Here is a 26,654-nt window from a genome sequence, read left to right as displayed (position 1 = left end):
GTTAACCCCCCTCCCCCTAGCTGATGGGACTTTGCCTTCATTGGGGGGGGGCTGTGTGTTTTGCATAATAGGTCCTGTGGAGGACATGTGGCGGCTCACCTCTGAACAGCCTGGCTGTTCCTTCTCGCCGGCTATTCTCCGTTCCCATGCCGACCGCATCGTGCTAGCGCAGGTGCGGCCGGCACTGTGTCTTCCGGCGGAGGTGTGCAGCGGGTGCTGTGGCCGCCTCTCTGGGTCCTTTTCTCCATACGGCGGGTAGCTCCGCCCTTCTTCCCCGTTCAGCGCGCAGGCCGGGACTACCTCCCCTCAAGCTTGCACGCTGCTAGGGGTGATTTTCTTGTAGCACTTGTATTACAGTCTGATTTCTATTCTATTGTTGCTCATTTCATGAATCACATGAACACTGCCAAGGCGGGTTGTTACCAGGGACTCATGTTCCCTTGGAGTAGGGGGTCATGTTCCAGCGATAGGTTCCCTTCTACTGCTGAGGGCCATACAATGAGCAAGTTCTTTTGCGTTCCTGGCTGACGCTCATGTTTCTTTATAGAGTCCTCATCTGTCAGGTCTGCCGGCCATCCATCCTAGGTGCTATGGCCTATGCAGCTAGTGCTCCGGATACTCTCATCCGGCGCACGGTCCTCAGGGGAATATTCCTTCATGGCATGGAATAGACCGGTTTTTAATATGCGGACAGTAGTTTTGCCTGTTCCTCTTTTCGGGGCTGACGCGTCCACGGCTCACACTCGGTACCCCACTGCGGGTGCGAGGTGCCTTATCAACCGCCTGTCATACATCTTCAGCTGCTGTATCTGCGGCTGCAGTTCCGGTCCCTCACTGCTGTTGGAGGTGTCCGACGGGATGTCCCATTGTCTATTATGGACCCATACCAGTAAGCCAGACAGTGGTCTGCATGGTTACCTACTCTGCCTGTCATACGTCAAACGGCTGGTGTATCTGCATCTGGAGTCCGGTACCTCACTACTGTGTGAGGCATCCGATGGAGTGTTCCATTTTCTACCATGGACCCCTACCAGTAAGCCAAACGGTGGTCTGCATGGTTTCCTATACCGACCGTCACACATCATATGGCTGATGTACCCAAGACTGGAGTTCTGATACCTCACTACTGGGCGAGGTGCCGATGGGATGAGTCTTTATCTACTATGGACCCATACCAGTAAGTCAGACATTGGTCTGCATGGTTCCCTACACCGCCTGTCATACCCCACTGCGGTGTGAGGTACCGGTGGGATGACTCACTGTCTACTATGGACCCATACCAGTAGGCCGGACCATTGTCTACATGGTTTCCTGCAACCACTTCTCACCCGTCGCACGGCTGATACTCTGCGGTTGGAGTTCTGGTACCCCTCCACTGTGCAAGGTGCAGACGGACCGACTCCTTCCCTGCTATGGACCCATTCTATTTAGATAGACAGTAGTCTGCATGGTTTCCTGCAATCGCATGTCACCCGTCACTCGGCTGGCACATCTGCGGTTGGATTTCTGGTACCTCTCTACTGTGCAAGGTACTGTGCTATTCTTGTCGGCCAGTTGGTTTTCCACATGGCTGTCTACTTACTCCAGTTATCTACATGGTTTTCTAAACCACCTGGTCGCCTTCTTCATTACATCGGGGTCGCGGCTGTAGTCCGATATCCTTTTTTCAGGGGCAGTTCCGCTGTGTGTGTATCTGCGGGTTCTTGACGCCCTTTCTACCTTTGAGTCTACCCGTGTCTGCAGGTTTCCTGCTCCACATACCTTCTTCTTCGGGATGTCTGCGTTTTTTTTTCTTGTGTGGCAGTCTTGGTACCCCCCCCCTTCTATCGTTGCTCAGCTCCAGTGTACAGGCTTCCTATCCCTCTGGGGTCTCCTGTTGCCCCTCTGGACGGCGTTGGGCTGCCTCTGAGGTCTGGGGGCTCTTCCCACCCACCACCTGTTCCATGGCCGTGGGGTGGCATTTCCCTTTTGCTGCTGTGCCTTGCGCACTTGACACCCCCCTTTCCACAGAGGGTGTGGGTATCGGGGTGCTTGGCACGGGTCCTTACTGGCTTCTGCTTCCAAGATGATGCCGTCTCGTTGTTCACCCTTTTTTTAGGTGGGATATCGGCGGGGCCCTTGTCTTTTCCGAGGACACTCATCTGAGTTTCTCCCTGTCTGGGCTGTAGGCTTGCCAGCCACCTTTGCAGCCTGGCTCTCTTCCCCCTTTTTGGTTTTCTACTGCTTCTCACGCAGCCAGACCTCTCTCCTCTGTTGGAGGACCTTGTGCATTCTCCATGGAAGGGTTAGTTCTTCTTCCCCTTTTTTTTTTGTCTGTGTCAGTCCTACCGCACTGACACCTAGGTCTTCTGGCGCACTCTTTCCTGCGCCCAGACCCTGGGAGTCCCCGTTGGGCTCTCCTTTGTTGCCCCCTCCATTCCCGTTCTGGCGGGATGTTTTTTCGAAGTGCTTGGGTCCGCTCGGAGCACTGGATCTTTGACTTACTGGTCCTTGACTTGGACTCTGTCCTTGGCTGCTGTTGCGTGCCTTTCTTTCAGGCAGCTTTTTCAGTTAAACCTTGGTGCCGGTTCCGATCTTGGGCACGTGTTCTGTTTCGTCCCAGATTCCACCGCTCGCCCGTCAGGCAGGACGTTTTTTTCTCTACTGCACTCCTTCTCTTCTTCATGTTCCCTCATGAAGTGGTCGTCCGGAGACTTTTCGCGGACATCTGCTTCCTTACTCCTCTGGGGTTGTTTGTTTTCCAGGTGACCCTGACATTTTCAATTTCTCATCTGGTCCCCCCAGAGGTCGGCCTTTACCTTGGGGTCCTAGTCCCTCTTCCTGGACGGGCGATCTTCCGGGAGCTCAATTTCTGGCACTGGTTTGTCTCCGACCTGGGGGCTCGTCCACGCGGGGGCGGTGTCAGTCTTGGGCCTGTTTCCTCCTTTCCGGTGGTTGTATTTTCCCACCCTTGGGGACTGCTTTAGTACGTCCCATCAGTTAGGTGTCCCCCCAATGAAGAGCACCAGAGAAAAGGAGATTTTTGTACTCACCGTAAAATCTCTTTCTCGTAGCTCTCATTGGGGGACACCGCACCCACCCATTTCTTCTTCCTTTTTACGGATTATTCTTTCCGGTTATTGAGTTGTTTCTCCGGGATTCCTTTATAGGGTCCTTCGGACATATTTCTTGTTGGCTTCTCCTACTGCTTTGTGACAAAACTGGTTTCCTCACTTCCAGTGGGCGGGTATATCCTGCCAGGGAGGAGCCAACCTTTTTTTCCTAGTGTCAGCGCTTCCTAGTGGCAAGAGCATATACCCATCAGTTAGGTGTCCCCCAATGAGAGCTACGAGAAAGAGATTTCACGGTGAGTACAAAAATCTCCTTTTTTTAAGCCGTGCTCTAAATTTTTGTGCAAAACATAGGACAATTCACTAACTTTGTGATTTTCTTACGCTAAAAAAATAGACATTAAACCTTTATAAATTTCACCCGGTATGTTTTTACAGCAGGGACACGTCAGGTTACAGTGTCTGCGATGTCTTCATAAACTCTACAGTGTGTCTGAATGGGTGGGAAAGTTGGAGCTTTTTACCAGCAGGTTTAAGGTAAGGTCTTTATATCAGTCTGTGATCTGCAGTGTAAGGGGCTTATATAGTGTATGTGACCACAATCTCTTATCACAGAGCAGGATGGTGTCTATGACCCATGACAAAGAGCATCAGGTCTCCGCAGAAGCCGTACAACTGATCGGACTCATTTACAGGTGAGTTATGGTGGCTGCAATCTGACATTACTAAGAGATGGACAAATATACAATGAATGGATCATGTCAGATAGTTGGCCTTTGCTTTTACCCAAATACAATAAATGACAATGTCTTTATTAGATTACAACATACATATAAAATAAATTAAAAAGGAGGAAAGTGGACATCAGAAAAAGGGCAGCATACCCGGGACTGTAATGTACTGAGCAGCAAAGAATGGTGAAAAATATAAGTACAGTTATGGGTATGATGACTAAATGCATAAAAAGAGAGTAAGTGATATGTAGATTCACTAGTAAGTGTCCTGGGCAGTATGGGACGGCATAAAGTGCATGTGCAGTAGCCAAGTCTATATATAATGAGCCATGTGCCGAGATTAACTGGCCGGTATACTGTACAATGTTAAAGTGCAAGGTGCAAAAGGTTCCATATACAGACAATGCATACTACATGGGGTAAATAAACAGAAATGTAACAGCAATACAGACCACAATAGCAGTAATAGTAAATAGTCCCGGAATGCCGCCACCCCAACACGTGTTTCGGTCCAACGACCTTCGTCAGGGAGTGGTATGTATTCTATTGTTAGGAGTCTACATTGGCTAACACCATTCCTCCATTAGGGGGCTTATTTATTTATCCATTTAATATTTTTTACTCGGCAAGTACTATATGCTATACTATTTTAATATAAGGTTATATATAACATACGATGGGTATATATTAAGAGATAACCTTATGTTCCCCCTTCCCTAAAGGAAGGGTTTCTTACATGCTGCTGTGTTTACCAAATACAATATAACATTTTTGTGTAATGGAGGAAACTTGTTCAGTATCATTTCTATCTAGTTCCCTTCTCGCATTTATTCCACATTTCCTTGTTGCTTTTAATTTTCTCTATTTGGTCAGATGACATAACCTGTAGCTAATGACTATGGTTACACTTATTTTATACATCCAGCGTGTCTCTCATCTGTATGATAGGACATGATGTGAATGGTCAGGACGCTGCACACTCCAGTCATATGTAAAGGTTAATAGGAATATAAAAGTTCATTACTTCCTGTGTAATGGTATATAACCTCTGATCAATAAAGCCATCTGTCGTCTATAAACCACCTCATAGTGTCCTCAGCCCTGTAGGGTCCCATGAGAGCTGTAACCTATGGCTGAGGCCAGGATCTGCAGACAATGGGGTTTATTTACTAAGAGTGTTGTGTAGGTTTCTTTGTGGGTTTTGATTTCTGACAGGTATTTTCCCAAGGTATTTACTAAGGTTTCCCTATATTTTGCACTTTTCCCTACGTTTTCCTTTTTTACAACTGTTCTGATCTGTTGGGTTTTTCCTCAGCTCAAATCCACCACATTTTCTGTGTAAACCTTAGTAAAATTGTTGAGTTTTATCAAAACTGTCTGGGTCACGCCCCTTTTTGGGTTTTTCTTGTAAAATGGAGGGGGGGGGGGGGGGTTGTTTGGGTCACAAATTGTGTCGCATGGAACATGCAACACAATTTGTGAGCAAAACCTGCCAAAAAAGAGTCGGGATCACGTTGGTAAATAAACCCCAATGTATACAGATAGGAAAAGAGAGCAAAACATAAAGTATTGGATATCTGTTGTTGATCCATAGCTGTATCTGCTTATATATTACAGCATATGGTTCAGGGGGTAGTGACTGCCTATATCTGCCTCCATCTTCTATATTTTTGTGTTATAGGTGGACTCTAGATGACAGTCAATTTGCATTTTTAGGATGAAGTTCCCAAGCTCCTCTCCCCCTCCCACCCCACTACCTGTCCCTAATCTCCCCTTTATCTCCAATCTCCTGGAACGCCTGGTATATTGACGCATAATCCGCTATCTTTTTGAGAACTCGCTCCCCTTGATCCCCTACAGTCTGATTTCCGTACCCCACCCACCACAGAAACGTCCCGAACCAAAGTCACTCATGATGTCTTGACGGCCAAATCTAATGGCAGTTTCTCTCTATTGATTCTCCTAGATGTCTCTGTGGCTTTTCAGACTGTAGACTACCAACCCCTTCATTGGTCTTAAAGGGGTACTTCACTGAAAAACATCTTTTTTATTTTATTTTTTTCAGAAATACATTTTTATTAAAGTTTTTAAGAACAAACGGATATAAATTCACACTCTTGTAGCATTTATAAGTAAATGCCCTAGTAAAGTCAGGAAAGGAATGCTCCAAGAATAGGCGTACCAAAGCACACCGCAGGTATTGGTTAGAGCGTAATAAAAGTAAGGAAAAAAAACAACAACACTAAATAACAACAATTTCAAAGCTTCGTATACCCTTTACAGGTCTAGAAATATATATATATGGTCCACCGAAAAACATCTTATCCCCTATCCAAAGCATAGGGGATAAGATATCTGATGAAAGGGGATAAGATGTCTTGGAGCTTCCATGTTTATTATCTCACGCCACGCCACCTCCATTCATGTCTATGGGAGGGGACATGACGGCTACTACGTAGCCGTCATGCCTCCTCCCATAGACATGAATGGAGGGGGCGTGGCGGCTGTAATCGCCAGTCATCCATGCATGGATGACTAGGGTGCCGCGATGGAGATTTGGACCCCCATGATCAGACATCCCCTATCCTTTTGATACGGGATAAGTTTTCTGGCAGAGTACCCCTTTAAGCACTCTGCTCTCTCCTCGTTTTCCACCTTTTTGACTGTTAATTCAGTGTCTCATTTTCTGGATTTACTTCTTCCCCCTTTCCTTTTGCTGTTGCGATTCCTCAGGGAATTTTGCTTTATTTACTGGTTTTACATAAAATACTTGAATTCAAGTGGTTACAGGAACATCTCCTAAATCTGCTTTAGTGCTGAGGCTTTTACACCAGCCCCAGCTGTTATTTCCTCAGATCTGGTTATCTCACTCTTCTTCTTTGCCATATTCTGCAGAATTTTACATATCCTTTCTCCTTTTTGCAATGTGGGACTAGAGGAATATTGTGTTTCCTTGGGGAGATCTGAAAACATGCATTTAGGGGGAGATTTATCAAAACCTGTGCAGAGCAAAAGTTGCCCATAGCAACCAATCAGATCACTTCTTTTATTTTTAACAAAGCCTCTGCAAAATGAAAGAAGCGATCTGATTGGTTGCTATGGCGCAACTGGGCAACTTTTCCTCTGCACAGGATTTGATAAATTTCCCCCTAAATGCATGTTTTCAGACCTCCCCAAGGAAACACAAAGCTCCATGGGAAAAAAAAGTAGCTAATTTCCATAAATTGCTCATAAGTGCCACCTACTGGATGTATGTTTGACCCTTAAAGGGGTACTCCGGCGCTAAGACATCTTATCCCCTATCCAAAGGATGCTGTCACGCCCCCTCCCATAGGCTTGCATTGAGGGGGTGGAGCATGACATCACACGGGGCGGAGCCATGACGTCACTATGCTCTGTCCCCGTGATCACCAGTAATCAGACCCGAAGCGAGCACGCTCCGGGGGTTGATTCTGACGGAGTGCGGCTTGGAAGATCACGGGGGTCCCCAGCGGCGGGACACAGAAATCTTGCCGCTAGAGCGAGGTGTCAGTGACAGCCAGGCACACCAGAGAGAAAGCGGAAATGGTGTTTCTCGATTGGCTCCATTGGGGGACACAGGAACCGTGGGTATATCTTGCTAACACTAGGCATTAACAAAAAAGAAGTCGGCCCCTCCTGTCAGGATATACCCCACCTACAGACTCTGAACTAGTCAGTTTTTAGCTTAGTGTCCGTAGGAGGCAGACACAGGTCTGGAGCTCTCCAGACCTGGTCTTCTTTTTGTTATTTTCTAGTTTTAGAAAGTTATATTTTTTCTCTGCTTTATTATTTTTCTGTCCTTGTCGTCCCAATTTCTGTATACACAGCGTTCAATGGAGGACATGTATCATTATTTGTGTATGGTAGAAGCAGTTTACCCCTTTTGCCGAATTCTAAATTATGTGCAGATGCACTAAATTTATCAATCAAGCGCAATGAGTTTCATAAATTGTGGGCAATTATAGTAATCTCCTCATACCTCCACTTTTTGATGATTTAGAGCATCTTGCTAAGTGCAGTCCAAGATGGCTTATATTTGCGTAAAAAATTTGGTCATTGCGCAAGATTTCTGCAGATTAATGAAATGTACGCAGTTAATAAATTTGTGCGTACTAAATATGTCACTCCAAGGTACACCGAAACCTACACAACTGGAGGAAATGCTCCACCAGAATGTACTCAAAAAAAGACACAAAAAAAACAGCTTGTGCAAGATTTTGCGCAAAAAATTTAACACAAAACAGGGGTAAAATCTTTGAAACATGTCCCCAATGAGTGTATACAGGTCAGCAGGAAGCAATGGACTGTATCCCAGCCAGGTGATTATATGATCCCTAATGCCAGGTATCTGCAGGAGCTGCTGGGCAACACAAAAAGGTGTCTTATAGCTTTTAAATGTACATTCACTGCATAATCTCAAAATGTGTCTGGTGAGGAAGTAGGGGGGGGGGGGACAAGCCAGGTTTGGAAGCCTTAAAACATAATTGGAAATCTCACTTTCTGGTGGAGTCTGGCTTGGTATATAATCCCCAATCCTGTTTTAAGGCTCTTAAAAGAAAAAATAAATATCTAAAACTTGTTAACAGTTTTCATCGGTCAAGGTGAGTGTTTAGACCCGACTAATGACTTAAATGAGTCAGAAGAGAGGCGCACAACCACACACTACTCTCCCCTATTTGTGTCTGTTAGAGCTGGATGGCCCCATAGACTTCCATTGCAAGCCTGTCCAGGTCAAGTGACACAGAACCGGGAGAGAATGCATACTTTCTCTATCTGCTCCATTGGGGGACACAGACCGTGGGTGTATGCTGCTGTCTCTAGGAGGTGTGACACTATGGTAATAAAAAAAAGTCAGCTCCTCCCAGCAGGATATACCCGCCTTCAGGCTCTGAGCTAATCAGTTTAAGCTTAGTGTCTGAAGGAGGTGGACATGGTCTGGATTTCTCCAGACCAGGTCTTCTGATTTTTTGTTTCCCTAGTATAGGGACGTGTTAGTTTTTTATTCCTTTTTCTTTTCTGTTTTCAGGTGGGGACTCAGGGACTCTGGTTCCCCGTTTCCCCATTGCGAGTAAGGGGGCACAGACATTGCGTATATGCGCTGTTCATCCCCCCTCGCCAAAGGTCAGCGCTTGGGTTGGTACCTCATGGGTCCGGGTCCCCCTATTTCCCTGCTCGCCTCGCTCGCGCATAGCAGCCAGGCGTGATGCAGGTAACTAAAGCTGACTGAAGACTTCACTGAAGACTCCATTAGGTAAGTTCTTCTGACTGAGGTAAGTACCCCCCCCCCCCCCCCTTTTTCTCCATAGGTACGGACTCGCAACCTCTGGAGACCCCCTGTTTTTGGCCCACCTTCAGGTTATGGGGCTGGCTTATACAGGGGCTGGACTTTTATTCTGGGGGAGCAGTGGCACCTGAGGGGGCATGTAATATGGGGCACTTCACTTTATGTGTGTGTGTGCTTGGTGCTACTACGTCCACAGCGCCTTGTATGCGGCTGTCAGCCGCGGTGCTGTTTCGGGCCTGGCGCTCTCAGCGCCGGCTTGCTTTCGCTTTGCCGGCAGCGCCTTATACGCGGCTGACAGCCGCGGCGCTGCTATGAGCCGGGTGCTTCAGCGCTGGCTTACTTTCACTTTCGCCGGCAGTCTCTGCCGGCGCTTTGACCGCCCGCTCTATTCCCCCGAGCGCATATGCGGCTGACGTGCGCTCGGGACAAGGAGCGGGCGCCATGACAGTTCTTTTCGGCCGGTCTGTAGCTCAGCCCACAGGGCTGGGAGCTCTCAGAGGCACGAAGCAGCCTCCAATCAGCACCGTGGGCGCGATTTTCAGTGAGAAGGGGTCAGTTAGTGCCTTGCTTCAGGCACGCCCCTCTCTTCCTATTGGCTGGCCTGTTCATTCACTTTAGCTGCACGGAGTGAGTTCTCCTCACTGCAGCTGACAGGGGACACAGACTAGGGTGAGAAAGTTCCTGTCTCCTTTTCCCACATTATGTCCGTACCCAGAGCTGTTCCTCCCTCTAAACAGAAACCTGGAACTTCAGTGACTTACTTTGTCTGTAAGCACTGTAATACCAAGATGTCTGGCTCTGCTGAGCCCACTTGCCCTGCCTGCTCCACTGCTCCCCCAGACCCCCTGATGCCCCTTCGTCCCGGTGGGTCCAGCCGCTCCACCAGCCTGGGTTTCTTCCCTGACCCAGTATATGGCTGACTTGACCCAAGTCTCCCGTTCGGTGGCTGAGGCCTCCCGGGAAGTGGTGCCTCGTCTGACTCTTCCATTGAGTCTTCAGATAGACGTGAGTGTTCCCCTCGTGGGTCCCGCCCCCCCCCCCCCCCCCCCCCCCTGTCATCTGGGCACAAACGTCGCTCCTTCAGAGGAAGTTCTCGGAGTCGCCGCTCTGCCACGCCAGAGCCGCGTACCCGTTCAGGGTCGCCCCCCTCCAGGACTGCTTCTACTCATTCACATTCCCCTGGTGAACTGGTGGATGAGGCTTCCGAGCCGGCTTCTGACTCAGAGGACCGCTCGGACTCAATTGCAATGGTGAACTCATTGGTGACAGCCATAAAAGACACCTTTCACTTGGAGGACCCAGGATCTTCGGATGTCAATCCAGGAGTATCCTTTCATAGTGCAAAAGCCAGCACCTCAAAGGTTCAGCTCTCACGCTGACTTTGACGACATTCTGGAATCTGCATGGAAACATCCAGACAAGAGGTTCCCGGGAATCAAGACGATTCAAGAACGTTATCCATTTGACAAGGACTTTGTCGCTAAGGTGGTTTCCCCTCCCTCAGTGGATCCACCAATCTCCCGGATCTCTAAGGCGACTACACTGCCACTGGCAGATGCCGCTGCCTTCAAGGATCCCACGGACAAGAAGATAGAATCCTTAGCGAAGTTTGCTTCTGAAGCAGCTGGCTCTTCTCTTCTTCCCATCTTCGCCTCGACATGGGTGTCAAAGGCCCTGTCGGAGTGGTGCCAAAAGCTCCATCAGGATATCTTAGCGGGATCCCCCCCAGAGGATCTATCTGCTCTGGCTCTCCAATGCTCTAAAGCTGGGGACTTTCTGTGCGCAGCTTCCATGCTGTCAGCCTGTTGTTCTGCCTTTGCTGTGGATCACCTAGCGGCTCTCCGCCGCTCTATGTGGCTTAAAGCTTGGAATGCGGATGCCGCCTCCAAAAGGTCTCTCACTGAGCTTCCCTTTACGAGCAGCCGTCTTTTTGGCAAACGCCTTGTTGAGATTATCTCTGAGGCAACGGGAGGTAAGAGTTCCTTGTTACCTCAAAATAAGGCTCGCCCTACTTCCCCAAGGAAGTCCTTTTCCTTTCGGTCCTTTCGGACCTCTGGCTCCAGCAAAGGGTCCGGGCAGGCGCCCTCGCGGGACAAGAAGGCTCCCTTGTTCCGGGCATGCCCGCCTTGGAAGTCGGACTCCAACCGGTCCGGCCGTTTTGCGCCCAAATCAGGCAACCGCAAACCCACTTCTGCATGAAGTGAGGCCCCCACCCACGGTTTCTTCTCGGGTGGGAGGTCGTCTCTTGCTTTTTTCGAGACATCTGGACCTGACACATTCAGGACTCTTGGGTCAGAGACGTGGTGTCTAACAGTTACAGAATCGAATTCGCCTCCCTTCCGAGGATCGCTTTTTTCGATCCCAGGCCCCCCGGTCTCCTCCTCTGGCGTAGCAATTTCGAGTGGCTCTCCAGTCTCTGCTTCTCCAGGGGGTTATCGTTCCCGTTCCTCCAGGGGAACGTTTTCGGGGTTTCTATTCAAATCTTTTTGTGGTCCCCAAGAAGGACAGTTCTGTGCGACCAATCCTAGACCTCAAGCGTCTCAACCGTCTCCTTCTCATCCGCCACTTCCGAATGGAATCTCTCCGTTCGGTGGTGGCGTCCCTGGTACAAAGGGAGTTCCTTTCATCGGTGGACATAAAGGATGCCTACCTCCATGTGCCAATATTTCCAAGCCATCATCGGTACCTCCGGTTTGCGGTTCCGGAGGGGCACTTTCAATTCATAGCCCTCCCCTTCGGTCTAGCCACGGCTCCTCAGGTCTTTACAAAGATCCTTGCGCCAGTGATGGGCCTGTTACGGTCGAGGGGAATCTCGGTGATACCCTATCTGGACGACCTTCTCATCAAGGCTCCAACCAGAGCCCAGACTCTGGAGAATCTGGACGTCACTCTCCATACTCTGACTCGCTTCAGGTGGATGGTCAACCGGGACAAGTCAGTCCTCCGTCCTACCCAGTCTCTAACCTTCCTGGGACTTCGATTCGATACGGCCTCTGCCCGAATTTGTCTTCTGCCGGACAAACGTCTGGCGCTCCGGTCGGGGGTCCGCTCCCTTCGGACCCAGGTATCAGTCTCCATCCGCACTTGTATGGAAGTCTTGGGTCGGATGGTGGCAACTATGGAGGCCGTACCCTTTGCCCAGTTTCATTACCGCCCTCTTCAACTGGCGATTCTCTCTCGATGGAACAGGTCTCCTCTGTCCCTCGATCGTCAGATTGTTCTCCCTCGCAGGGTCAGTCAGTCTCTGCTCTGGTGGCTCCGCTCCCCCGTTCTGCTCCAAGGGCGGTCGTTCTTCCCCTTCACTGGCAGGTTGTTACAACGGATGCCAGCCTGTCGGGCTGGGGCGGTGTGTTCAGGGATTGGACGGTTCAGGGACTCCGGTCCCCCCAGGAGACCCTTCTTACGATAAACATATAGGAATTACGGGCGATTCTTCTCTGTCTTCTTCATTGGGAGTCCCGTCTTCAGTCCCGTCCTGTCCGCGTCTAGTCGACCAACGCCACGTTCGTGGCGTACATAAATCGACAGGGTGGCACTCGCAGCTCGGCAGCCATGGCCGAGTTGACCAAGATTCTCACCTGGGCGGAGGGTAAGGTTCCGGCCATTTCGGCGATTCACATTCCGGGAATGCTCAATTGGGAAGCGGACTTCCTCAGCCGGTCCTCACCTGACCCCGGCGAGTGGTTTCTACATCCGGAGGTCTTCGCGCAGTTCTGCGACCTCTGGGGCATTCCGGACGTAGACCTCTTCATGTCCCGGCACAATCGGAAGATCCTTCCTTTTGTGTCCAAATCCCGGGACCCTCAGGCTCTGGCCGTGGACGCCCTAGTGATTCCTTGGGTGGGGTTTACCCTACCCTATCTGTTCCCTCCTCTTCCGCTCCTTCCCAGGGTGCTGAGGAAGCTCAAGGCAGAGGACGTCCCCGCCATTCTGGTAGCTCCAGATTGGCCCTGAAGGTCGTGGTACGCTGATGTAGTCAGGCCCCTTGGACGACGCTCCACTGCGCCTTCCGCTCCGCCCGGACCTGCTCTCTCTGGGTCCTCTTTGCCACCCCAATTTACAGTCGCTGCAATTGACGGCGTGGCGGTTGAGACCGCGGTTTTGAGGACCCGCGGGTTCTCTTCCCGAGTCATTCACACCATGCTCAAGGCTCGTAAGCTCTCCTCCGCAAGAATTTACCACTGTACTTGGCAATCTTATTTTCGTTGGTGTGAAGCTCAGGACTTCTCCCCGGTAACCTTCTCGGTTCCCCGTCTTCTCTCCTTTTTGCAGGCGGGGTTGGAACTGGGGTTATCTTTCAGTTCGCTTAAAGGTCAGGTTTAGGCCCTTACTGTTCTTTTCCAGCGGCCCCTGGCTTCTAATTCTCATGTCCGGACCTTCCTTCAAGGAGTGGCGCACGCTGTTCCTCCTTGTCGGTCACCCTCTCCCCCTTGGGACTTGAATTTAGTTCTAAGTGCCCTCCAAGGTGCACCCTTTGAGCCCCTTAGAGAGGTGTCTCTCTGCCTCCTTTCTTGGAAGGTGGTGTTCTTGTTACTATCACCTCCGTCTGGAGGGTGTTTGAATTGGCAGCTCTTTCCTGCCGTTCTCCGTTTCTGGTGATCCACCAGGACAAGGTTGTTTTCTGGCCAGATCCTTCCTTTTTGCCTAAGGTGGTCTCGGCTTTTTATCTCAATGAGGATATTGTCCTCACGTCATTTTGCCCGGCTCCTTCTCATCCTAAGGAGCGCTTACTACACAAGATGGGTGTAGTTCGGGCTGTTCGGTCTTATCTCTCCATCACTTCTTCGTTTCGTCAGTGTGGTTCCTTTTTCGTCCTTAAGGAAGATCATCGCAAGGGAGAACCTGCTTTAAAGGACACCATTTCTCAGTGGATTCGGTCTGCCATTTCGGAAGCCTATCGCTGTAAGGGGAAGATTCCTCCTTTTAGGGTTATGGCTCATTCTACCCGTTCTGTTGGGGCATCCTGGGCTCTCCAGAATAGAGCCTCGGCCTCGCAGATTTGCAAGGCGGCTACCTGGTCGTCTTTGCACACTTTCTCGAGGTTTTACCGAGTTCATACTTTCGCATCGGCTGATGCTAGTCTGGGTCATAAAGTGTTGCAGGCGGCAGTGGATCGGCCGTCTGCCTGACTGTTTATCTGCCAACCCAAGGGACGGCTTTCGTACGTCCCACGGTCTGTGGCCCCCAATGGAGCCGATAGAGAAAAGGAGATTTTTGTTTACTTACCGTAAAATCTCTTTCTCGAAGGATCCATTGCGGGACACAGCTCCCGCCCTTTTTGGGATTTTCCTTTGGTTCTCTGTCCGAGGGTGTGTTCAGTTATGTTTTTTTTTCTGGTTCTCGGACAGTTTTGGGTTTTTCTTTGACCTGTTGGTCTCCTCCTATTGCTCTGGAACTTAAACTGATTAGCTCAGAACCTGAAGGCGGGTATATCCTGCTGGGAGGAGCTGACTTTTTTTATTACCATAGTGTCACACCTCCTAGAGACAGCAAGATACACCCACGGTCTGTGTCCCCCAATGGATCCTTCGAGAAAGAGATTTTACGGTAAGTACACAAAAATCTCCTTTTTCCTGGCACATTCTTGTGAGAAAAAAAAAACCTGACCGATAAAAATGTTTGATGTATCTTTGTGACAAATCAAAAGTTTTTCTAAATGACAGGTACTATTTAAAGGGATACCTAGGGAAACTTAACCCATAGCCCATCATTACTCTCTAGTCAACCTATTAAATTGTCTAAATATCATCCATTAGCTATATAGAGCAGTCTCCCCCTCTTTTGTTGTCACATGCATGAAGTGAGGGAATTACATCATCATGCCATCCACTCCAACTCTGTCCAATTCCTTCTCTGAAAGCAGCCCCCACCCTCCTGAAAGACACAGACCATGTAGTTTTTGCCTAGGGCTGCACGATATATCACAAAAGCAATTGAATCGCAATTTTTGCTTTTTGCGATATAGGGATTCGCCCGGGTCAGGTCCGCGTCATAAACGAGAGTTGCCTGCTGCTGACATCTGCCTGTAATGACGGACATAGGTGATTGCTCTGATGTCCGCCATCGACCAAACCCTGCAGCCCCCTGCTAATTCTTGTAGTGGGAGGCTGCCGCTAATAGCAGACATGAAGATCACCGCGGCCGGCTATTAACCCTTTTGACAGCGGCATCTAAACGGACATGTAAATTCTCCCTGGTGGGCCAGTGGGGTATAGCATTGTTTTGCATTAGGAGGAACCCAGGGCCAACCGCACCAGCATATGGTCTCACAGGGGGTCTGAGGATCTCATCTCGGTACCCAATGGCAGTCAGGCTACCTCTGGCAAGCACATGGAGGGCTGTGCAGCCCCCAAAGAAATGTCACCCCACTCCATTACTGACTCAATCATGCTGGAGGATGTTTCAGGCAGTAGAACGTTCTCCATGGCGTCTCCAGACTCTCTCACATCTGTCACATGTTTTCATTGTGAACCTGCTTTCATCTGTGAAGAACACAGGGCGCCAGTGGCAATTTTGCCAATCTTGGTGTTCTCTGGCAAATGCCAAGTGTCCTGCACGATGTTGGGCTGTAAGCACAACCCCCACCTGTCGACGTTGGGCCCTCATACCATTCTCATGGAGTCTGTTTCTGACCGTTTGAGTGGACACATGCACATTTGTGGCCTGCTGGAGGTCATTTTGCAGGTCTCTGGCAGTGCTCCTCCTGCTCCTCCTTGCACAAAAGCGGAGGTAGAGGTCCTGCTGCTGTGTTGTTGCCCTCCTACGGCCTCCTCCACGTCTCCTGATGTATGGGCCTGTCTCCTGGTAGCGCCTCCATGCTCTGGACACTACGCTGACAGACACAGCAAACCTTGTAGACTCATGCTACCACTAGAGTGAAAGCACTGCCAGCATTTAAAAGTGACCAAAACATCAGCCAGGAAGCATAAGAACTGAGAATTGGTCTGTGGTCACCACCTGCAGAACCACTCCTTTATTGCGGGTGTCTTGCGAATTGCCTATAATTTCCACCTGTTGTCTGTTCCATTTGCACAACAGCATGTGAAATTGATTGTCAATCAGTGTTCTTCCTGAGTGGACAGTGTGATTTCACAGAAGTGTCAGTGACTTGGAGTTGCATTGTGTTGTTTAAGTGTTCCCTTTATTTTTTTGAGCAGTGTATATACACTTCCCTGGAGTACTGGAGGTATTGGACATTGATTCGAAGGGAGACTACCTCCAGTAGGTGGCAGTGTAGAGCACGTTCTTTTCCTTCTGGAAATAAGCTACTTTGTGTACCTTTTGCAATGAATAGGATGAAATCCACAATAAAATCCACGTCAAATTCTGTATGGATGTTGATGTTTAGAGGCAGATTTGTTGTGGATTCTTACACCTGAGACATCTGTATAATAAATGCTTTCTTTCCCACAGAAATATGGAAAATATTCTGAGCACAGAAGAGTGTGACAGTATTAACCCTTTAGTGTATGTAGCCAATCGAGCCGTAGCCGCTGCAGCAGGGGCGTTTGTTTACCATAGGTGAGTGTCAGAAGTTGCATATACAGGCCGGCTTTTTCCTACCACAGTGAGATTTCGCAATTGTGAGACTACAATTACCAGACATTGGCCGTCCAGGCATCCTTTGATTTGTTGTTTTGCAACAGCTGGTTGGAGCCCACTATTCTGTCCCATCCTGCAGTTTTCTCATACTCTCCTAACATTATTGTGAATGGGTTAGGGGGAATCGCATTGCATAAAATAAATTAACATTTCCGGTTCTTCAGATTTGCTTCAGCTGATCTGTGTACAGACTGGATTCTCCTGTTAACTGGGTAATTTCCTACATATAACTGTTCCTATTGCCATTGTGTATTTGTCTTTTATTATCAGGTTATTGGAGGCTAGTGACGACGAGGAATCTGGGTCCGAGCACAGCGGTCGTCGCAGTTCCAACACATCCTTCTTCCATCTGCTCATTGATTTCTTCATTTCCAGTGAGGTGAGCGCCACAGGGGCCTCTCTTATGTGTCAGCTTGTTAGCCCTCCCTCCCTATTATGTTACCTTAAAAGGGAAAAAGGCCACATGGTCCATCCACATGGTTAATCTTAGGATATATATATATATATATATATATATATACAGTGGTCCCTCAAGTTACAATATTAATCCGTTCCAGGACGACCTTTGTATGTTGAAACCATTGTATGTTGAGACCATAACTATGGAAACCTGGTAATTGGTTCTGAAGCCTCCAAAATGTCATCCAAAAATAGGAAAAAGTGAGGATAAAAAAATAAATAAATAAAAAAGCAGATAACTAACACAGATAAAGCAAATCCTTACATATAAAAGTAAGAAGGAGCTGCTGGGAGCTGTAAATCACTGCCTGTCAGTGTTTCCCAACCAGGGTGCCTCCAGCTGTTGCAAAACTACAACTTCCAGCATGCCTGTTGGCTGTCCGGGCATGCTGGTAGTTGTAGTTTTGCAACAACTGGAGGCACCCTGGTTGGGAAACAATGGTTTATGTAGAGGACAGGAGCTTCATCAGGGTCCTATACAGTACACACAGTGTCCCAAATGGAGCCGCCCTTACTTGGTGTACAAAAGAGCAGCTAACCCTGGCAGAGGTAAGGAGTAGTACAGAACTATTAGTTCCTCCCTGTACTGTAGGGGGCGCTACCAGACAGCCAGTCAGTGCAGGCACTTCAGCAATAGAGGTGATTTACCAGTAAAATGCCCATTCTGATTGGTCGGTTCCTCCAGTTGTGACACATTTCACAGATCTTGTCTGTCTATACATTGTATGTTGAGTCTGATTTCAAGTTACAATGGTCCAGAAAAAAACATTGTATGTTGAAACTATTGTATGTTGAGGCCATTGTAAGTTGAGGGATCACTGTGTGTGTGTATATATAACACTTACATCAATCTATACAACATTGTTGTTACGCCGAGCGCTCCGGGTCCCCGCTCCTCCCCGGAGCGCTCGCTACACTCTCCCCACTGCAGCGCTCCGGTCAGATCCACTGACCCGGGGCGCTGCGATTCCGCTTCCAGCCGGGATGCGATTCGCGATGCGGGTAGCGCCCGCTCGCGATGCGCACCCCGGCTCCCGTACCTGACTCGCTCTCCCTCGGTCCTGTCCCGGCGCGCGCGGCCCCGCTCCCTAGGGCGCGCGCGCGCCGGGTCTTTGCGATTTAAAGGGCCACTGCGCCGCTGATTGGCGCAGTGATTCCAATTAGTGTGTTCACCTGTGCACTTCCCTATATCACCTCACTTCCCCTGCACTCCCTTGCCGGATCTTGTTGCCATCGTGCCAGTGAAAGCGTTTCCTTGTGTGTTCCTAGCCTGTGTTCCAGACCTCCTGCCGTTGCCCCTGACTACGATCCTTGCTGCCTGCCCCGACCTTCTGCTACGTCCGACCTTGCTTCTGTCTACTCCCTTGTACCGCGCCTATCTTCAGCAGCCAGAGAGGTGAGCCGTTGCTAGTGGATACGACCTGGTCACTACCGCCGCAGCAAGACCATCCCGCTTTGCGGCGGGCTCTGGTGAAAACCAGTAGTGACTTAGAACCGATCCACTAGCACGGTCCACGCCAATCCCTCTCTGGCACAGAGGATCCACTACCTGCCAGCCGGCATCGTGACAGTAGATCCGGCCATGGATCCCGCTGAAGTTCCTCTGCCAGTTGTCGCTGACCTCACCACGGTGGTCGCCCAGCAGTCACAACAGATAGCGCAACAAGGCCAACAGCTGTCTCAACTGACCGTTATGCTACAGCAGTTACTACCACAGCTTCAACAGTCATCTCCTCCGCCAGCTCCTGCACCTCCTCCGCAGCGAGTGGCCGCTCCTGGTCTACGCCTATCCTTGCCGGATAAATTTGATGGGGACTCTAAGTTTTGCCGTGGCTTTCTTTCCCAATGTTCCCTGCATCTGGAGATGATGTCGGACCAGTTTCCCACTGAAAGGTCTAAGGTGGCTTTCGTAGTCAGCCTTCTGTCTGGAAAAGCCCTGTCTTGGGCCACACCGCTCTGGGACCGCAATGACCCCGTCACTGCCTCTGTACACTCCTTCTTCTCGGAAATCCGAAGTGTCTTTGAGGAACCTGCCCGAGCCTCTTCTGCTGAGACTGCCCTGTTGAACCTGGTCCAGGGTAATTCTTCCGTTGGCGAGTATGCCGTACAATTCCGTACTCTTGCTTCAGAATTATCCTGGAATAATGAGGCCCTCTGCGCGACCTTTAAAAAAGGCCTATCCAGCAACATTAAAGATGTTCTGGCCGCACGAGAAATTCCTGCTAACCTGCATGAACTTATTCATCTAGCCACTCGCATTGACATGCGTTTTTCCGAAAGGCGTCAGGAGCTCCGCCAAGATATGGACTTCGCGGATGTTTTCTGCAAAAAACAAGCTGAGACTCTACCTCCTCACAGGCCTTATGATTGTCCTATCGACCTCCTCCCGGGCACTACTCCACCCCGGGGCAGAATTTATCCTCTCTCTGCCCCAGAGACTCTTGCCATGTCTGAATACGTCCAGGAAAATTTAAAAAAGGGCTTTATCCGTAAATCCTCCTCTCCTGCCGGAGCCGGATTTTTCTTTGTGTCCAAAAAAGATGGCTCCCTACGTCCTTGCATTGACTACCGCGGTCTTAATAAAATCACGGTTAAGAACCGCTACCCCCTACCCCTCATCTCTGAACTCTTTGATCGCCTCCAAGGTGCCCACATCTTTACTAAACTGGACTTAAGAGGTGCTTATAACCTCATCCGCATCAGAGAGGGGGATGAGTGGAAAACGGCATTTAACACCAGAGATGGACACTTTGAGTATCTGGTCATGCCCTTTGGCCTGTGCAACGCCCCTGCCGTCTTCCAAGACTTTGTTAATGAAATTTTTCGTGATCTGTTATACTCCTGTGTTGTTGTATATCTGGACGATATCCTAATTTTTTCTGCCAATCTAGAAGAACACCGCCAGCATGTCCGTATGGTTCTTCAGAGACTTCGTGACAATCAACTCTATGCCAAAATTGAGAAATGTCTGTTTGAATGCCAATCTCTTCCTTTTCTAGGATACTTGGTCTCTGGCCAGGGACTACAAATGGATCCAGACAAACTCTCTGCCGTCTTAGATTGGCCACGCCCCTCCGGACTCCGTGCTATCCAACGCTTTTTGGGGTTCGCCAATTATTACAGGCAATTTATTCCACATTTTTCTACCGTTGTGGCTCCTATCGTGGCTTTAACCAAAAAAAATGCCGATCCCAAGTCTTGGCCTCCTCAAGCGGAAGACGCCTTTAAACGACTCAAGTCTGCCTTTTCTTCGGCTCCCGTGCTCTCCAGACCTGACCCTTCCAAACCCTTCCTATTGGAGGTTGATGCCTCCTCAGTGGGAGCTGGAGCTGTTCTTCTACAAAAAAATTCTTCCGGGCATGCTGTCACTTGTGGGTTTTTTTCTAGGACCTTCTCTCCGGCGGAGAGGAACTACTCCATCGGGGATCGAGAGCTTCTAGCCATCAAATTAGCACTTGAGGAATGGAGGCATCTGCTGGAGGGATCAAGATTTCCAGTTATTATTTACACCGACCACAAGAACCTCTCCTACCTCCAGTCTGCCCAACGACTGAATCCTCGCCAGGCCCGGTGGTCTCTGTTCTTTGCCCGATTTAATTTTGAAATTCACTTTCGGCCTGCCGATAAGAACATTAGGGCCGATGCTCTCTCTCGTTCCTCGGATGCCTCAGAAGTTGAACTCTCTCCGCAACACATCATTCCACCTGACTGCCTGATCTCCACTTCTCCAGCCTCCATCAGGCAAACTCCTCCAGGAAAGACCTTTGTTTCTCCACGCCAACGCCTCGGAATCCTCAAATGGGGTCACTCCTCCCATCTCGCAGGTCATGTGGGCATCAAGAAATCTGTGCAACTCATCTCCCGCTTCTATTGGTGGCCGACTCTGGAGACGGATGTTGTGGACTTTGTGCGAGCCTGCACTATCTGTGCCCGGGATAAGACTCCTCGCCAGAAGCCCGCTGGTTTTCTTCATCCCCTGCCTGTCCCCGAACAGCCTTGGTCTCTGATTGGTATGGATTTTATTACTGATTTACCCCCTTCCCGTGGCAACACTGTTATTTGGGTGGTCGTTGATCGATTCTCCAAAATGGCACATTTCATCCCTCTTCCTGGTCTTCCTTCAGCGCCTCAGTTGGCTAAACAATTTTTTGTACACATTTTTCGTCTTCACGGGTTGCCTACGCAGATCGTCTCGGATAGAGGCGTCCAATTCGTGTCTAAATTCTGGAGGGCTCTCTGTAAACAACTCAAGATTAAATTAAATTTTTCTTCTGCATATCATCCCCAATCCAATGGACAAGTAGAAAGAATTAACCAGGTCTTGGGTGATTATTTACGACATTTTGTTTCCTCCCGCCAGGATGACTGGGCAGATCTCCTTCCATGGGCCGAATTCTCGTATAACTTCAGAGTCTCTGAATCTTCCTCCAAATCCCCATTTTTCGTGGTGTACGGCCGTCACCCTCTTCCCCCCCTCCCTACCCCCTTGCCCTCTGGTCTGCCCGCTGTGGATGAAATTTCTCGTGACCTTTCCATCATATGGAGAGAGACCCAAAATTCTCTCTTACAGGCTTCATCACGCATGAAGAAGTTCGCGGATAAGAAAAGAAGAGCTCCTCCCATTTTTTCCCCTGGAGACAAGGTATGGCTCTCCGCTAAATATGTCCGCTTCCGTGTCCCTAGCTACAAGTTGGGACCACGCTATCTTGGTCCTTTCAAAATTTTGTGTCAGATTAATCCTGTCTCTTACAAACTTCTTCTTCCTCCTTCTCTTCGTATCCCTAATGCCTTTCACGTTTCTCTTCTTAAACCACTCATCCTCAACCGTTTCTCTCCCAAATCTGTTCCTCCCACTCCTGTTTCCGGCTCCTCGGACATCTTCTCCGTCAAAGAGATCCTAGCTTCTAAAAAGGTCAGAGGGAAAACCTTTTTTTTAGTGGATTGGGAGGGTTGTGGTCCAGAAGAGAGATCCTGGGAACCTGAGGACAACATCCTAGACAAAAGTCTGCTCCTCAGGTTCTCAGGCTCTAAGAAAAGGGGGAGACCCAAGAGGGGGGGTACTGTTACGCCGAGTGCTCCGGGTCCCCGCTCCTCCCCGGAGCGCTCGCTACACTCTCCCCACTGCAGCGCTCCGGTCAGATCCACTGACCCGGGGCGCTGCGATTCCGCTTCCAGCCGGGATGCGATTCGCGATGCGGGTAGCGCCCGCTCGCGATGCGCACCCCGGCTCCCGTACCTGACTCGCTCTCCCTCGGTCCTGTCCCGGCGCGCGCGGCCCCGCTCCCTAGGGCGCGCGCGCGCCGGGTCTTTGCGATTTAAAGGGCCACTGCGCCGCTGATTGGCGCAGTGATTCCAATTAGTGTGTTCACCTGTGCACTTCCCTATATCACCTCACTTCCCCTGCACTCCCTTGCCGGATCTTGTTGCCATCGTGCCAGTGAAAGCGTTTCCTTGTGTGTTCCTAGCCTGTGTTCCAGACCTCCTGCCGTTGCCCCTGACTACGATCCTTGCTGCCTGCCCCGACCTTCTGCTACGTCCGACCTTGCTTCTGTCTACTCCCTTGTACCGCGCCTATCTTCAGCAGCCAGAGAGGTGAGCCGTTGCTAGTGGATACGACCTGGTCACTACCGCCGCAGCAAGACCATCCCGCTTTGCGGCGGGCTCTGGTGAAAACCAGTAGTGACTTAGAACCGATCCACTAGCACGGTCCACGCCACTCCCTCTCTGGCACAGAGGATCCACTACCTGCCAGCCGGCATCGTGACAATTGTACAGAGTAAAACATTTTCTAATATTAGATTTAAAAAAAACATACCCCCACCACCTCTTTCCGGCACTGACAAAAAAAAAATTTAATAAATATTAACATTTTAACTTATATCCAGTACCCCAACAAGCCTTGGAATTTTTTATTTGCTTTCTTAACTAGTTCTACCTATATAGCGAGGGAAAGATCGATATATTTCAATTACATTCATGCTCAAAGGATCGCTGTCATTTCAATGAACTTCCCTCCATGTAAAAGCCCAACATACAGGTGCAAGAAAAAGTATGTGAACCCTTTGGAATTATATGGATTTCTGCACAAATTGGTCATAAAATGTGATCTAATCTTCATCTAAGTCACAACAATAGACAATCACAGTCTACTAAAACTAATAACACACAAAGAATTAAATGTTACCATGTTTTTATTGAACACACCATGTAAACATTCACAATGCAGGTGGAAAAAGTATGTGAACCCCTAGACTAATGACATATCTCCTAGTGAGCTATCATCCAACTGGAGCCCAATCAGTGAGATGAGATTGGAAGTGTTGGTTACAACTACCCTGCCTTTTAAAAAAAACACCCACCAGTTCTGGGTTTGCTTTTCACAAGAAGCATTGCCTGATGTGAATGATGCCTCGCACAAAAGAGCTCTCAGAAGACCTACGATTAAGAATTGTTGTGTTGCATAAAGCTGGAAAGGGTTATAAAAGTATCTCCAAAAGCCTTGCTGTTCATCAATCCACGGTAAGACAAGTTTTCTATAAATGGAGACAAAGTTCAGCACTGGTGCTACTCTCCCTTGGAGTGGATGTCCTGTAAAGATGACTGCAAGAGCACATTGCAGACTGCTCAATGAGGGGAAGAAGAATCCTAGAGTGTCTGCTACAAAACTTTCAAAAGTCTCTGGAATATGCTAACATCCCTGTTAACTAATCTGCGATACGTAAAACACTAAACAAGAATGGATTTAATGGGACAAACCCATCGCTGAACGTTTACAGTTTGCACAAGAGCATCTGGATGTTCCACAGCAGTACTGGCAAAATATTCTGTGGACAGATGAAACCAAAGTTGAGTTGTTTGGAAGAAACACACAACATTATGTGTGGAGAAATAGAGGCATAGCACAGCAACATCAGAACCTCATCCCAACTGTGAAGTATGCTGATGGGGGCATCATGGTTTGGGGCTGCTTTGCTATGTCAGGGCTTGGACGGATTGCTATCATCGAAGGAAAAATGATTTCCTAAGTTTAACAAGACATTTTGCAGGAGAACTTAAGGCCATCTGTCCACCAGCTGAAGCTCAGCAGAAGATGGGTGTTCCAACAGGACAACGACCCAAAGCATAGAAGTAAATCAACAACAGAATGGCTTAAACAAAAGAAAATACGCCTTCTGGATTGGCCCAGTCAAAGTCCTGACCTCAATCCAATTGAGATGCTGTGGCACGACCTCAAGAAGGCGATTTACACCAGACATCCCAAGAATATTGCTGAACTAAAACTGTTCTGTAAAGAGGAAGGGTCAAGAATTTCTCCTGACCGTTGTGCACTTCTGATCTGCAACTACAGGAAATGTTTGGTTGAAGTTATTGCTGCCAAAGGAGGTTCAACCAATTATTAAATCCAAGGGTTCACATACTTTTTCCACCTGCACTGTGAATGGTTCGTTACATGGTGTGTCCAATAAAAACATGGTAAGATTTCATTTTTTGGGTGTTATTAGTTTAAGCAGACTGTGATTGTCTATTGTTGTGATTTAGATGATCAGATCACAATTTATGACCAATTTGTGCTGAAATCCATATAATTCCAAAGGGTTCACATACTTTTTCTTGCAACTGTATTTGTAAATCAATTCATTTACCAAAAATTACCTTTTACCCTAGAAAAAAAAGTTTTCTAGGGTAATTCTTGGCCACTAGGTGTCTCACTTCTCTATAAACTGAAGAAAAAACATATCCCCTATCCACAGGAAAAATTAAATGTTTCATTACAAAGTAAAGCAAGTCCTATGGAAAACAAGCCTCATATGGGTCTGTAGATGAAAAATTGTGTTAAGGCTCTTAGAAGACGAGGAGGAAAAAATAAAAATTTCCTGTGTTCTCCTGGGGTAAAATACCTTTACTGTGATTTTTCTATCCATATCAGCTGGAAATTTGTTCCGAACATCTACTCATACAGTAAAATAATAATTTATCATATTTGCTACTGATGTTAATCATCAAGTAAACTCAGATTGTGTCCTCTTTATTTTTGTGTTTCATCCCCTTTAATAAATAATATATAAAAAAAAAAAAAAAAACTTGGCCCGTACGGGGATCGAACCCGCGACCTTGGCGTTATTAGCACCACGCTCTAACCAACTGAGCTAACCGGCCAACTTATATTGTTCTGTGAGAGCTTTAATGAAATAAATTTGGTATTGCTGTGTGTAGAATTTTCTGAACTATTAACCCCTTAAGGACTACAGGTTTTTTTCGTTTTTGTAATCGTTGCAGTGTGCTACAGGAGAGAGACAGAGGGAGCCCCCCTCCCTCTGTCTAATCTCCTTACAGCTCGTGGTCGCTTCCGGCCGCGGTTGTAAGGGTTAAACTGCCGGGACCTGAAGTCTTCTTCGGTCCTGGCAGTGTGGCAGGCCCCTGCCCATTGGGGATCACACACAGCACCCCGCGATTGCTTTTCAGGTTCTGCAGGGAAGAAATAGGGAGCTCCCTCCCTCTGTCAAAACACTTAAAGCCTGCGGTCACTTCCGACCGTGGCTGTAAGGGTTAAACTGCCGGAACCGAAGTTTACTTTGTCCTGGCAGTGCGGAAGGGTCCCGGCTGTGTGTTATAGCCGAGTCCCTGCCAGGATCTGGTGGGTGCACTGGGCAGCACCCATGAGAACCATGGACATGTATATTCGTCCTGTTGTGGGAACGTGCATCCCGCCTGGACGTGTATACACGTCCATGGTCGTTAAGGAGTTAAAGGGAAAAGGGGGGTGATTCAAACTTTTATTCAGGAAGGGGTTAAATCACATTTACTCACTTGTTTTTATTTATTTTTTCCTTTTTTACCCTTTTTCTAGCCCCGATTGGGGACTACTACATGCAATCGTTTGATTGCATTCACTGATCAATGCTATGCCATAGCATAGCATTGATCAGTGTAATCTGTGCTCGATTGTTCCAGCCTGGATCTCAGGCTTAGAGCAATGGAGCGACGATCGGACAGCGAGGAGCAAGGTAAGGAGTCTTCCCCTCAGCTGTTCGGGATGCCGCGATTTCACCGTCGAGGTCCCAAACAGTTCCGCTGAGCTAACCAGCAGTATTTTCTCCCGATTTAGACGACGCAATCAACTTTGATCGCAGCGTCTAAAGGGTTAATACCGGACATCAGCCAGATTGGCGATGTCCGGTATTAACCGCGGGTCCTAGTTGCTGACAGCAACCGAGACCCAGCAGATACGAAGCGAGCTCGGCTCCTTAGCGCGCTTCACATAATAGGAGCCGGCCAAGGACATAAATATACGTTCGTGGTCATTAAGGGGTTATATTATCACATCCCTGATCCTGCATGGTCAATGATGTAAACACAAAACAATAAAATCAAAAATTGCTGATTTTTTTCGTCACATCCCAGAAGAAATTGAATCAAAAGTGATCAAAAAGTTGCATATACACGAAAATGGTACCAAAAAAGCTACAGATTACGGCACATAAAAGTGAGTACTCATACGGCCCC

At 48.6% G+C, this 26,654-nt stretch overlaps 1 protein-coding gene and 1 non-coding gene across 3 annotated transcripts in view; one reads left to right on the top strand and one right to left on the bottom strand.

Annotated features, from left to right (window-relative positions):
- Window positions 1–26,654, top strand: part of STAG3 (STAG3 cohesin complex component) — a 249,753-nt gene that overhangs the window by 88,057 nt on the left and 135,042 nt on the right. For both annotated transcript variants that reach the window (XM_056570147.1, XM_056570148.1), the window contains exons 11-14: window positions 3,489–3,587; window positions 3,666–3,745; window positions 16,503–16,610; window positions 16,962–17,070. In XM_056570147.1, coding sequence (XP_056426122.1) covers window positions 3,489–3,587; window positions 3,666–3,745; window positions 16,503–16,610; window positions 16,962–17,070 — 396 coding nt within the window. The remainder of the gene's footprint in view (window positions 1–3,488; window positions 3,588–3,665; window positions 3,746–16,502; window positions 16,611–16,961; window positions 17,071–26,654) is intronic.
- Window positions 25,234–25,307, bottom strand: TRNAI-AAU (transfer RNA isoleucine (anticodon AAU)). Its single transcript has one exon. It is a non-coding gene; the product is annotated as a tRNA-Ile (tRNA).

Source organism: Hyla sarda, chromosome 4 (assembly GCF_029499605.1).
Source record: "Hyla sarda isolate aHylSar1 chromosome 4, aHylSar1.hap1, whole genome shotgun sequence".
Taxonomy (NCBI): domain Eukaryota; kingdom Metazoa; phylum Chordata; class Amphibia; order Anura; family Hylidae; genus Hyla; species Hyla sarda.
Note: the sequence above shows the minus strand (reverse complement) of the source record. Positions and strands in the feature narration are given on the sequence as shown.